Source organism: Xiphophorus hellerii, chromosome 5 (assembly GCF_003331165.1).
Source record: "Xiphophorus hellerii strain 12219 chromosome 5, Xiphophorus_hellerii-4.1, whole genome shotgun sequence".
NCBI lineage: Eukaryota > Metazoa > Chordata > Actinopteri > Cyprinodontiformes > Poeciliidae > Xiphophorus > Xiphophorus hellerii.
The window spans coordinates 10381339-10394958 of NC_045676.1; the positions used below are offsets into that span (position 1 = coordinate 10381339).

The window sequence follows — 13620 nt, forward strand, 5'->3', positions numbered from 1 at the left end:
AACTACTGAATAATGTTTGAAATAATTACACAGAGGAAAAACTGCAACAGTAAACAAATGTCTAAAAGAAAACACTAAAATCATATTTAGATTTGTATAAAACATTTATTGGACCCCTTTAAGGTTCAAGCGGCAGAGCAGTTTCCTGTTCCTGCTACAAAGACGGAGCTAATGCGTTTTCTTGGGCTGGTGGGATATTACAGATGTTTTTGTCGGAACTTCTCATCTGTGGTGGTGCCGCTGACAAATTTGCTGCGCAAAGACGTAAAGTTTGAGTGGTCTGCCCTTTGTCAACAGGCTTTTGAGCAGGTGAAAAGGCTCCTCTGTGCTGCTCCTGTATTGGCTGCACCTCGTCTTAAACATCCTTTCCAGCTCTACGTGGACGCCAGTCACGTGGGTGCTGGAGCTGTCCTTACACAGACTGATGACCTGGGTATTGGCAGGGTATTGGCAGGTGACTTATTTTTCAAAAAAGTTCAATAAGCATCAGTTGAACTACTCTGTGATTGAGAAGGAGACGTTTGCTTTGATCTTAGCCCTGAAACATTTTGATGTTTATTTAAGTGGTGGCGCTAACATCGTGGTGTTTACAAATCATAATCCGCTGACGTTCCTGTCATCATTGAAATGTCCAAATCAGCGTTTGATTCGCTGGTCATTGTTCCTGCAGTCCTACAACCTGGATATTCATTACATTAAAGGAAAAGACAATGTCATGGCCGATGCGTTATCACGCGCTCCACTTTTGTAGCATGTTTGCTTTTTGTGCCTGTTTTTTTCCTGTTCCCTTTTTTTGTTAAAGAGCTTCTGAGTGCACCAGTTGCTGGTCTGGAGAGTGAACTGAGGAAAGAACCTGTACATTAAACATCAACTTGGCTAAGTATAATATGTGGGAAAGAGCAACATGTTAATGGTGGCTGGGTTTGCGTTGCACTTGTGGTGAATTTAGGTTGGCGCAGGGTTCCATATAGGAACCTGCTTTTTTTATGGGCGGGGGGTGTGACGGCCCTGCGGTGCTGTCCTATGTGTGTGCTGTATAGTGCAGGCTGCTTTTCCATTAGGTCCTTGATTGTGGGAGGTGCCTCCCAGACCTGGATGGTATATAAGGAGCGCCGTTCCATTAATCGGTGTGTGTGGCTGGCTGACAACAGAAGCAGACAAGATCCGGACTCAGAGGCGGCGCTGACACCTTGTGTTTTTTTTTAATAAATGCCTCGCAAGGGGTTAAAAACCGTTGGGTTGCCGTGTCCTCCCTACTTTTTGTTGCGGCCATCCGAGCCGGGCCGTAAACATAGACCTATACTGCAATGACTTAGATAAAAGCATATTTATGAATTTGACTGGCCTAGTCATAGTAAATCAAATTAAGAATCTGAGACAAAACCTAAAAATTGCTCTTCATCCAGTCTGGCTGACCACAAGCAAATATTTCTATTAAACACCTACAACAAGAGGATAAGAATGGTTTTACTCTGTATTGAAAAGGGGTTTAATTACAAAGGTACACCACACTGTTCAGATTTTCATTTGTAAAACAAAAACCTTTGAAACCTATTTAGTCTTCTCTTCTCACACCACAAGTATTCATTATTTTGAGTTTTCCTGTCACAAAAATATTACATGAATTATAATAAAATTTGAGGGAAGCAAGAAAAGTTTTTCGTGACTTAATTTGTTGTTCTGTTTTTCTTTTTGGGAAGACAAATCCTCCAATGTCAGAAAAAAGTGTAAGAAGTACTTAGAAAAATTAGAGTCTTTTTTACCTGCTTGCCTTTCAGAGCCTCCATTTATTCAAAGTTATGAAGTGTCAAACATTACACTAATTTACTGAAACTCCATCTACCTTCCTGAGGTGCCATGAACAGAACAGCCTAATTATGTAACATCAATACCACATTTCGCTCTACCTCCTGTGTGTTTAAATGAAACTGCAATTATCAAACTCCTAAGAATATTAATACTATATGAAACAAAGAGCTGGAAGCAGAGTTTGATCAAAATAAGCAGTCGCATACATCTTTACACACAGTATAATATTTATATAGAGAGAGCACAATGATGTGCAAATTTCCACTTGTTGTGAAATTGTGCATTTCTGGCGGAACTTTACTGCCAATTACCCAAACCGTCCGATGTGACACTAACCCTAACAGTGCAGCCTAATGTGGTGGGTGCTTTGCTTTAGTAGCGTCCGGCTGGAGACATGACAGGCGGCCTCATACCCCATGGGAGGGCCTTGCCCATATGGAGGCATCCCTCCAGGCATGTAGCCAGGCATGCCCTGAGGAGGAGCACCGTACTGACCTGCAACGGAGAGCAACAGCTTCAGTCCTCAGAGAATCAACAGGTGGTAGGTATTTAGGTCCAACTCAGTCAGAGATTAACAGTTTATATTGAGTCATAAAGGTAGACAGGGTAATACGGTTTAAGAATAAAATATCAGATTTCTTTTCCATACATTAAGATATTTTTTCTTTTTCACTTCCTTTTCTAAAATTGAACTACAAATGACAAATTATTTTCAAAAAGTGGTTTTGTATTTCAATCATCCCTTCTGTGATTTGTACAGGTGAGCATTAAGGCCAGGCTACGAAAATGTTCTAATTATGAGAAGGTAGTCATAATTACAGGGTAGGCAGTATGGACTTAAAAGTTTGATCACATTATGCTGTAGTAATAGTGTGATAACTGTAAAAGTGACAAGATCTATTTATTACTTCTCCTTAAGTATTTCTTTAAGAAAGTCCTGCCTGTTATTGCTGCTGATCTGATCCAGATAGTAAACTCATCGCTCTCATCAGGCGTTTTCCCCCAGGCTTTGAAAACAGCAGTAATCAAACCACTTATAAAAAAGAACAATCTGGACAAATCGCTAATGCAGAATTACAGGCCGATCTCCAACCTCCCATTCATCAGCAAAGTTATTGAAAAAGCTGTGTGTAAACAATTAACTAGCTTCCTAACTATAACCAACCTCTTTGACTCCTTCCAGTCTGGTTTTCGTGCTCACCACAGCACGGAGACCGCCCCTGTAAAAGTGTTCAATGACATCCATATAAATACGGACTGTGGCAGAACCACAGTGCTGGTTCTGTTGGACCTCAGTGCAGCTTTTGACACTGTTGACCACGACATATTACTGAATCGACTGGAGAGTTGGGTCGGACTCTCCGGTCCAGTGCTTAACTGGTTTGAATCCTACATAAAGAACAGGGATTTCTTTGTTTCAATTGAAAACTTTTCATCAAAGAGGTCAAAGGTCACATGTGGGGTACCCCAAGGTTCCATCCTAGGACCCCTTTTATTCAATATTATATGCTCCCACTAGCTCAGGTTATAACAGGAAATAATATTAGCTACCATAACTATGCAGATGACACCACAGCTCTACATTACGATGTCACCAGGTGACTCAGAGCCCATCCAATCACTGAACAGATGCTTAGAACAGATAAATGTGTGGATGTGCCAAAACTTTCTCCAGCTGAACAGAAACAAAACTGAAGTTATTATTTTTGGACCTAAAGAGGAACGATCTAGAGTCAATGCACAGCTTCAGTTATTACAACTGAAAACCAGCGATCAGGCCCGAAACCTGGGAGTAGTGATGGACCTCTGACCTGAACCTCCAGAGCCACATAAAGACAGTTACAAAGTCGGCCTTCTATCACCTGAAGAACATTTCCAGGATTAAAGGACTAATGTCTCAGCCAGATCTAGAGAAACTCATCCATGCGTTTCATCTTCAGTCGTATTGATTATTTGCAACAGCGTCTTCACAGGTCTGTCCAACAAATCAATCAAACAGCTGCAGCTGATCCAGAACGCTGCTGCTCGCGTTTCTCACTAAAACCAGGAAGATAGAGCACATAACACCAATTTTAAAGTCCCTCCACTGGCTCCCTGTAGCTCAAAGAATAGACTTTAAAATACTGTTGTTAGTTTATAAATCACTGAACGGCTTAGCACCACAATACATTAAAGATCTGCTGTTGTTGTATCAACCTTCCAGGACCTCTCAGGTCTTCCGGTTCTGGTACTGCTCTGGATCCCCAGAACCAGAACCAAACGAGGAGAAGCAGCTTTTCAGCATCTATGCACCACAAATTTGGAACAAACTTCCAGAAAACTGTAAAACAGCTGAAACACTGACTTCTTTTAAATCTCAACTAAAAACCCACCTGTTTAGAATTGTATTTGAAATGTAATCAATTACAAATTTATTGATTGTAACTTGACTTACTGATTGATTCTATATTGCATTGTGATTCTGTGTCTGTAATGATGTAAAGCACTTTGAAATGTCTTGCTGCTGAAATGTGCTATACAAATAAAATTTGATTGATTGATTGATTGATTAAGGTAACTGTATGGCTGGGAGTGCATGACACAGCAGTCATTGCAACACAAAAACTAATACTACACTTGGAAAAACATTCTTTGTAATATGAATAGGACACCAGTCACAAAATGAAGTGTGATTTGTGTCACTAAACTGCATTTAATCATTCAACAGTGGAAAAAGAAATAATAAAATACCCCTGACAATATGGACAGTTTTGGGGGTTTTAAACATCAATTGGAATTTATCGTGACGACGATAAATCAGAATTCCTATATTAAGAAATCTTAGTATAGGAATTTATAATAATTCCTTTGATAATTTATCAAGATAAATTATCAATGATACGATAGAATCCCACCCCTAGTTACAATATCAGCAGATTAAAGGTGCAATTGTACCAGAAAAAAAGTTTTAGTGAGAAAAAGCAAGCTTAAAATAAGTCAACATCAGTCTGCGGCTCTTTCAAAATAGACATCTGTTTGCACAATCATTTCAACGTCCTGCTACTGGTAACCTGATGTGTTAAAAGATAAGTAGTTCCTTATTTATAAAACTGATACTAGAGCATAACTTCACAAGATACTCAACATCCTCATTTTAATTTATTTTTCTTGTAGTTTTCATGAAATTATCACTCCTTTCTCCTAATATTACACTTTATTCTACACACATGACTATTCCCATAATCAAAAGAAAAAAAAAATCTTAGCCTGACCCTTGTATTTTGTAATGAAATGTATCTGAATCCAAATAACTACAAACTGTAAGGACATGTTTGCCAAACAAGATGGCAGCTTTTGGCTGTGTTTGAATCACTCTGATATACACTGGTTTAAAAAAATAAATAATCCGACTTACCAAAAATGAAACTTTCTTGACTTTCTTCAAAAACCAAAAATTAGACCAAACAATAAAATACATGTATTGCCTAACTCTACTACTATAACACAGTGATTCTACCTATTTTTAAATTATAATTTTTTTAGGCTTACTTCTAAAAGATAATTTAACATTTATAAAGGTTTGTTTCTGAATTACCATGCATGGGATGCCTCATGCCAGGCTGCTGTGGTGGCAAACCCTGCTGAGGGGGGCATTATGCCAGCTGCCACCGGAGGGGCAGCAGCAGCGTGGGCCTGACCAGCCCCTGGGTATGAGACGCTGGTAACGCGGCAACTGAGCCTTCATCTCCTCCTGGTTACAGAAGAAAAACACACAACACAGACATTCAGACTGCAGGAACCGTGGCACGCCTCTTTCAGCTCAGCTCAAAGAGACACTCACACAAAGGTTGAGGAATTGGGTACCAATGTTGGCGAGCCCTGAATTCACACTGAGGATATTCAAGTTCAGAATCATCCTTCAACATAACCACAAAAGAAAAACTACTCAGTTCTACCACCCAACCTAAAGGCCCACTTTTACATAAAAAAAATAAATAAAAACATGCTGTCAGTATGCATCCAAGCCAAATTGATTGACGTTTTCATCCTGATCAAACGTAGCTACTAGTCAATATCACTAAGCATACTATATAAACCAGTCATTACTTACTGTGAAAAAGAGCAAAACGGAAAGCTGAAGCGACTTACCAGTGAGATATCCTCATCAGGGTGGATCAACTTACTAGTTGCACTCGTGGTGGTGAGGGTGGCAGGCTTACTGGTCACTGTGGCCGGGGGTTTAGCCACAGTGCTGCTAGAGGGATTAGAAGAAGAAGAAGTGGAAGAGGAGACAGAGGGCTGGGTGTAGGCGGGGAAAGTTGCTTTGGGAGGCTCAGAGGACGTGGCAGTGCTGAGTGAGTTTGACGCTGCAGCGACTGAAGGGTTCTGCTGGGCCTGTAACAAGACAACACAAATCATTTTACTGGGAAATTATTTTAAAATTATGCTTTCTTGACCAGTCTACCATGCAAAATGACTCAATATGTTAAAAGACGAACAGGATGGGTTTTTTTCTGGATTCAGCACCAGCCTTTGGATAACTTAGGGCTGGGCGATAAATCGATTGTAACAAATTTTTGGCTTTTGAAGATTTAACTTTTGGAAAAATCAGAAATTTTTTTGCACCAATGCACTCCTTGGGTTTCGGTAGTTCAGAGAGATTTAAGTGCAGCCAAAAACGGCATTTTGTTTAACAGGTTCTGTTTATCTTGACAATGAGTTCAGATCAATTCCACGAGAAAATGTAGGGGTCAGGCTGATTTTGTTTTAACAAAAATTAAGTCATAATGCTACAAGATTACACTTGAAATAATATAAGAATAAAGTCTTAATGTTATCAGAATAAAGTTATAATGTTAATGTTAGAAAGATCTAGTTATTTTATGAAAATTCCAACTATAAAATTAAGAAAATTACTTTTTTCTTACTAAAATGTCTTTTCTTGTAATTTTAAGACTCTTAAGAAATTATCGTAGCCTGGTGCTAATACTCCATACAACTCACAGAAAGGATTGCAATAAATTCCACTTTTTGAAAATGTTTTCAGTCATTTATAATTTCTTTTTTAGAAAAGCATGCAAAAAAAATGTAAATTATTATCAGAAATCTGTTTTTAAGCCGTATCGATCAGTTCTAAGATAACTAATAATTCAACCTAATGGAATAAACCCTGCATTTAGAGTAGTTCATTTAAAACAGTGCTAGAAATTTAGCTTAGAATGAGCTCTGTCCCTTCACATCAACTGTAAACATAATATAAAAAAAGTCCAGAATGTTTTAAGTGAATGAGAGTTCTGAATCTTGTACTGTGACAAAACAACTAACTTAAAAGCACAATAATGCTTATTTTAATAGCCCATGCTGTTAAAGCTATAACTTGTCAAATGTCTATGCCATTTCCATGTTAATTTAAAGCACATGCAGCGATAAAGGTCACAGTTTGTGTTAAAAGTAGCCTTCAAGCTAATGCTGTTAGTAAACAGCCTCGTTCGACACGCAGCAGGCAACGTGATTATGCAACATGCAGCTGCCACAGGCCTGGTCAAAGTCTGTGAGCGTACTTGGGGCATGTTAGAAAAGGGAGGCTGGGAGGAGGCAGACTGATGGTCTGCAGGTGGAGAGGAAACGCCTGTAGTGCTGCTGTTAACACCAGAGCCCATCTGCAGCGTGGTGGGAAGGAAATCACAGGATTGGCACGTAGCAGGTCAACAAAAGCTAACCAGAAATCAAATACAACTTTGGTGGGAGCTAAACATGAATCAAAAGGTGTTAGAAAGGTGAGCAATGGGGGATAATAGAGGAAAGGTGTTTTAAACCCCCCACCCCAGAAGTTGAAGGATTCCAACCTGCGCTGCGCTGGGGAAGAGGGGCTTTGTGACAGCAGGCTGCACCACTGGTGCTGCAGGTCGGCTGGGGATTGGTCCGGCTGCAGGGGTCGGAGCGATGTGGGGCATCCCCGGCCTTGGAGCCATGTGAGGGGGGATTCCTAAATAACAAACATCACTTCATCAACAACAACAACAAAATAAAGATGGAGTACAACTTACAGAAAAAAAGGCTTGGCCTGTTTGTGAGCAGAAATGACTCTTTATGCTGTAAAGGTTGCAGGCCGCTGGTCTAGATTTAACTTTAAGCTACATCATGTATTTATAAAACCGCTTTCACAACTGACCTGGAGGAATTCCAGGCATCCCTGGCATCATGGGAGGCATCATCCCTCCCATCTGCATCATGCTGTAAACAAGTTGGATAAGCTTTATATACTAAATTATTGCCTAGACTACTTTACCTAACTGTTAAAGAGAAAGCTAAAAAAAAAGCACAGAGTTATTGCTCACGCTGGTGGCATTCCAGGCATGGCAGGAGGCATGCCGTGCATCATGGGAGGAACACCTGGCATCATCGGAGGCATTCCTAAAACAAAAGATTTACTTCTTTTAAAAATAATTCAACATAAGTAATCACTCAACACATGATTTTAAACATCTGATTTAAGACAAAAGCATAAAACATGTTAAATTTAACAGATGCACACTTGAAATTAACAGAGAATATCGTTTCTGCCTTGCCTTGATATCCTGCAGGAGGCATCCCAGGTACGCCAGCCACAGGGGGCATTCCAGGTTGGGTCATTGGTGCAACGTACCCGGCCTGGGGCTGGACAGCAGCTACATGCTGGACAGACGGTCCAGCCTCATCATCATCGTCGTCGTCATCAGAGTCATCCTGATTGTTTGACTTCTTCTTCTGACTCTCTGAAAACAGAAAAAGAAAAGTTTCGATTAATTTTAATTAACCTAAAACAAAAGAGGTTTTGTGTGAAAGAAGTTCAGGCAGTGAGAAGAAAGATACATGCACTTTTTTTTTTTATTCGATGTATGTAAACCTCTGATTTCAAACTGTAAACATACAGTCAAGAAGGAAAAATGCTGCACTTGTTTACCTTTCCTTGTTATAAACAAGTGTAAAAAAAAACAAAAAACCTATCAATTTCTTCAAATTCCACTTCTGATCTGTAACAGCAAAAGGTACCTTGTGATTTCTGTTCTAATGTTCGTCTTCTCTCCTGCATGTCTTTCTCTGGAATTCCCTCCATGCCATAGATTTCCAACTCGATGTCTGTCCTTCCTGGAATTGCGTTCGGTACACTGTCAATCGTCTCTTTGTGTACCTGAAATACATGCAAAGTAAGTGAGCCCGCAAGGCATGCAAGTACAAACATTCACTCGACTACCCGCCCCCTCCAATTCAGTTCAACTTATTCAAAGAAATTGCGATTAGAGACTCGTACCTGCATGCAGTGAATAGCCAAGCCGGGACCGGTATATAGCTTCTTGTGGCAAATGTGGCATTTAAAATGTTTTGCCTTTTGATGCTGAATGAGAATTTTCTCATCGTCAAAGTCTCGATTACAGTACCTTAAAGTAAGAGTTGAGGAGTTTTCCGTGTTTTGTTAATCACCGACTGAGAATCACAGACAAACCGATGACGTTACTTGAGAGCGAAACAGCAGCACTTGTTTGGTAACAAGATTACATAAAGATTCAGACACACGGGATGTTAATCCGTGGCTAGCTTGTTTCAAAATTAGCAATGAAAGATGAAGCAAAACAACATTTTATGAGGTAGAAACACTCAAAGCTTGGTTTTCTAATCATATTAAACAGATCTAAAAGAATAGATCCAACATTTTGTCTGATTTTGAGCCTTTAGCCCCGCTAACATTAGCTGACAGTGCTAACAGAAGCTACCTTAGGCCTTCCTTTGTCAGGCTAACAAGTAGCCTGTGGCCTGCCCGCGTACCGCAGCGTTTTTTTCGCACTTTAAAGAAGGATACCAGCACCACGGCTTCATTTGCTTCTTCTTCTTTCGCCCCATTATGTAGAAATACTGAACCGCACGTCACAAAACACTGAAATCGATGTTATTATCTCTTTGATAAGAGCATGCTGTAATCCCGTGACAAGAACAAAAATGGAGGTCCGATGTAGGAAGCGTTGTGCTCAGCGGTCTCACGTAAACGTAAAACTGACGTCAGTAAAGGAGACGCCCACAGACGTAACGAAGATTTATCACATCTGTGGAGACGCCCCTCAGCTTAAAAAGGGGCGTTTAGTTTACTTTAATATTAAGAAATCCATAGAAAATTATGGTTATTAGTGTTGTGTAAACCCAGGGTGGTAAAATAAAATGCCAAGGGAAATATCTACAACAAGAATATGAATACAAAACCCAAGTGATGAAAATAAGCAAATGTAACTAATAACATTTTCTACTTAGCGTCAAAAATATAAATATAAGAAAAGAAGCATCCGTTTGTTAGATATCTGTGCAAGAAAGGCGTTTCAGATTTATAATTCTGTTTTGTGTCTATTCTGTAAGCTTTCTGGTTACGTTAACCATCGAAAAGCTCTTAGAAATTTACCAAAAATACGTTTCATTGTTAGCCCTATCAACTATATTTTCCATAAAATCCCAAACAATAACAGTGGGGGAAGTGAGAATAAAGGAATTAAATTTAATGTTTACAGATGCTGGTGTAGAAATATTTAAAAATATATTTATACAAATCAAATAACTTACAAATGTTATTTGATTTTTTCTCTCTTTCTTTAATGGGGTTGTAATGGGTGAAGTTTTATTTAAAGTAATTATGACAGGAAGTGTTGGTCATTTCACTGTAACCGAAGCAGTGCTACGTTTTCACCACCGGATGGCGTCATAACCTTCTTCATTTATCTTAAAAGTCTTCACCCCTCCCCAGTCCCTTGACAAGCTTATGTTTTTGAATTGTATTTTTGCATAAGTTTATATACAGTTTTGACTGTTACAAAGTTGAGGTTGAGTGATATGTGTTCTTTCAGCATTATTTGTAATTCAAAATGCATATTTGAATTTAGCAACTCCTGCAGTTTGATTTTTGTGGATAAAATTAGCTTTCCCCTTGCTTTTTATACATAACAGAGCAATTTTTTAAAAATATACATTTTAAGCATCTGCACAGTATCTGCAGTGTGCTGTTCTTCATACAAATCTGCATTCTTGCACAACTTGGATTCATCTTCCATCATACTTCAAAAGCCTTCTAGAACACCAGAGCATTTCTACAAGTTTAACTTAACTACTGAATAATGTTTGAAATAATTACACAGAGGAAAAACTGCAACAGTAAACAAATGTCTAAAAGAAAACACTAAAATCATATTTAGATTTGTATAAAACATTTTATTGGACCCCTTTTATGCACATATCAAATCTACAAAATATGCACAACATCAAAATACTATCTGCAGTTTTACTCCTCACTCTGTTTGGTGTAGTAGCCCTTATTATGTACAATCCCAGGCCATCATTAACCTTCATTTAAATAGGATACATACAGAATATATCGAACATATATGATGTCCAAACAATTACGCAACATACCAGTATCACCACATAAAAAAATCTAACATGTTAAAACATTAATCTGGACTTCATTAGATTAATAGTCATTAAAGCGTGTAACATGAGTCTTAAAATACAGTACAGTTAGAGACCTCAAGCTTTGGGTGATGATTTCCTCCTATTTCAGCTCCAATCAATTAACCAATCAAGTTGAGACAAGAACTAAAAGGGAAATATTGATTTTATTTTTTTTTGTCCAGCTGGCTTCTGAACTGAAAATGAAACAACCTAAACTTGAATGACTTGAGGTCAAGGATGTATGTTCACGAGAAAATGATTCACTGAGGCTCAACCATGAATGAATAAAGTTATCTTTTGTGTTTTATTTATACTTTTTGCAACAATTACTATAAATGAAGCACTTTGTTAGGAAAGATAAAGAATTTCACTGCATTTATTTGTACCAGGAGGATGTTCTTCACTAAAGGTTTTTCTCTTACATTTGACAAACTCCTTAGTCACAAAACCTAGCAACACTCATTAGGGACACACTTCTCGCCAGTGCTTGCAGCAATGTTTTGGCATCAGAAAGATTCAAGTCAGAATGGCACTTCTGTTTGTTTTTTATAAGTACAAACACAGTCCCTGTACACAGAAAGGAGACGAGACTGAGGTTTTTAAAAGCGCTCGACACGGTTGTTTTTATAGGCATGGGCCAGTAAGTGTTTCTCCTGGTAAGACAGTTTGAAGTCTGCAAACTGATATCATGACATTTACACAAAGATTTAAAACAAAAATGTATCAGCTTATCTCTGTTTATTCCAGTTTTTTAATCACTATGAGATTATTAGTCATTTGACTAGCTTAGCTCTGTTTTAGCCATATTTAGGATTTTCTTCTTGTAAAGTTCAACATTGTTAATGTCAAGACTATTGTCAACTGCTGGCGCAGCAAAGCCAGTGCAGCTGTTTGAACTGAAATCCCACAAACTGTGAAGATGGAGATTTTTTGCAAAAACAGAAGAAAACAATGTTTCTTAAAAAAAATAATATCTATTGGTTAGTAGTAGGGGGGCCTCATGGACTTCAAACTGAAACCATGGCATGTTGGAAAAATGTAGTAGTTTGAGATCCTTATTATACCTAGTCGGCCCATGCCTATATATTGATTCTGAAGGCAATACTTAACAGTAACTCACCCTCTTCAAAACTTAAATTCTTAACCTGTAAAGGTGACTGATGTGTAGCTTAAAGAATCTGTTTTCATTGAAAAGCTAACTGTTGTGCTATGTGATGCACCTGATGCTTGTATGGACAGAGAAACACCAACGTTCTGTAAGAGTAAACATATTTTTTTCACTTAAAGAGGATTACGAGAAACTGTTATGACTCAAAAATGGTGTAACACTGTAAGGTGTTGTCGCTTTAACTCCAACCAAGAGGCAGATGTGCAGAAATACTTTCAGCAGGTGATGTCTTCATGAGAAGGCACCGTTGGATTGAGAAGAAATAGGCAGAAGAGGTAAAAAGCAATGCTGTAGTGTTAAATCCGAGGCTTCTTCTTTGCTGATGTTTTATCATGGAGTTCCACAAGCCACCAGCAGACACAGACAAAGCGCAGGAGGAGTTCGGCTTGAATGATAAGGCTAGGGTTAGTGAAACTAGTAGGCTGTGGGACGTCTTAGATCACCGACAGGTGAGACTCTGAACGTGAATGCTGAGGTGATACATCCTGCCAGCTGGCCCCCTGGAAGCAGGTTCATGGTGCCGGGGGTATTCGCACATCGAGCAGGCTGTAGGCAAAAACGTTCCAGAACACAGCACAGAGCACAAACAAGGTGTAAACGCAGAAAAATATCCAAAACAGCGACTGCTCCTGAAGCCGTTGCTCGTAGTTCTGCAGGACCACCACGCCTAGGGTGAGACCCACCAGGACTCCCCCCAGGTGAGCTACAAAGCTGGGGTTGGGGCACGGAGGGAAAGCTGGAGGGTAGAACCGCAGCCACACAGCCCGACCAAACTCTACGCTCACTGTGAACACAGAAAGAGACAAGATGTCAGCATGTGACAATACAAAAAATATGTTTTAAATGAGTCTCCCCTATATCTCTTAATATCAGATGGAAGATGCAGTCTCCGTGATTAATCTGGCTCTTTTTACATCTTTAGGAATCACTTTTAAGTATGGAAAGATGGCAGACAAACATATTCTTGCATAAAGTTCAATCTCAGTCAGATTGGATGGACGGATGGATGGATGGGTAGATGTGGTACATTGATGCCTTGTTTCAAATACCGGCCTTGTTAACACAAGGAAGTGTAGACACAAAAACAGAAAAGAAAGAACAAGTAAGGAATGAAGGAACATAGGGAAGAGAAGAAAGACAAAGGGAAGGAAGGACTAAAAATGACACTTAAAAGGAATAATTTCAGGAAACAGAAAGAT

The 13620-nt window shown here is 39.1% G+C and overlaps 1 protein-coding gene and 1 pseudogene across 2 annotated transcripts in view; both read right to left on the bottom strand.

Moving 5' to 3' along the window:
• Positions 1 to 2131: 2131 nt before the first annotated feature.
• LOC116719835 (BUB3-interacting and GLEBS motif-containing protein ZNF207-like) lies at positions 2132 to 9814 on the bottom strand (annotated as a pseudogene).
• Positions 9815 to 10992: 1178 nt separating this feature from the next.
• rhbdl3 (rhomboid, veinlet-like 3 (Drosophila)) overlaps positions 10993 to 13620 on the bottom strand; it is a 55611-nt gene continuing 52983 nt past the window's right edge. For both annotated transcript variants that reach the window (XM_032562570.1, XM_032562569.1), the window contains one exon: positions 10993 to 13205. In XM_032562570.1, coding sequence (XP_032418461.1) covers positions 12934 to 13205 — 272 coding nt within the window. In that variant the 3' untranslated portion in view covers positions 10993 to 12933. The remainder of the gene's footprint in view (positions 13206 to 13620) is intronic.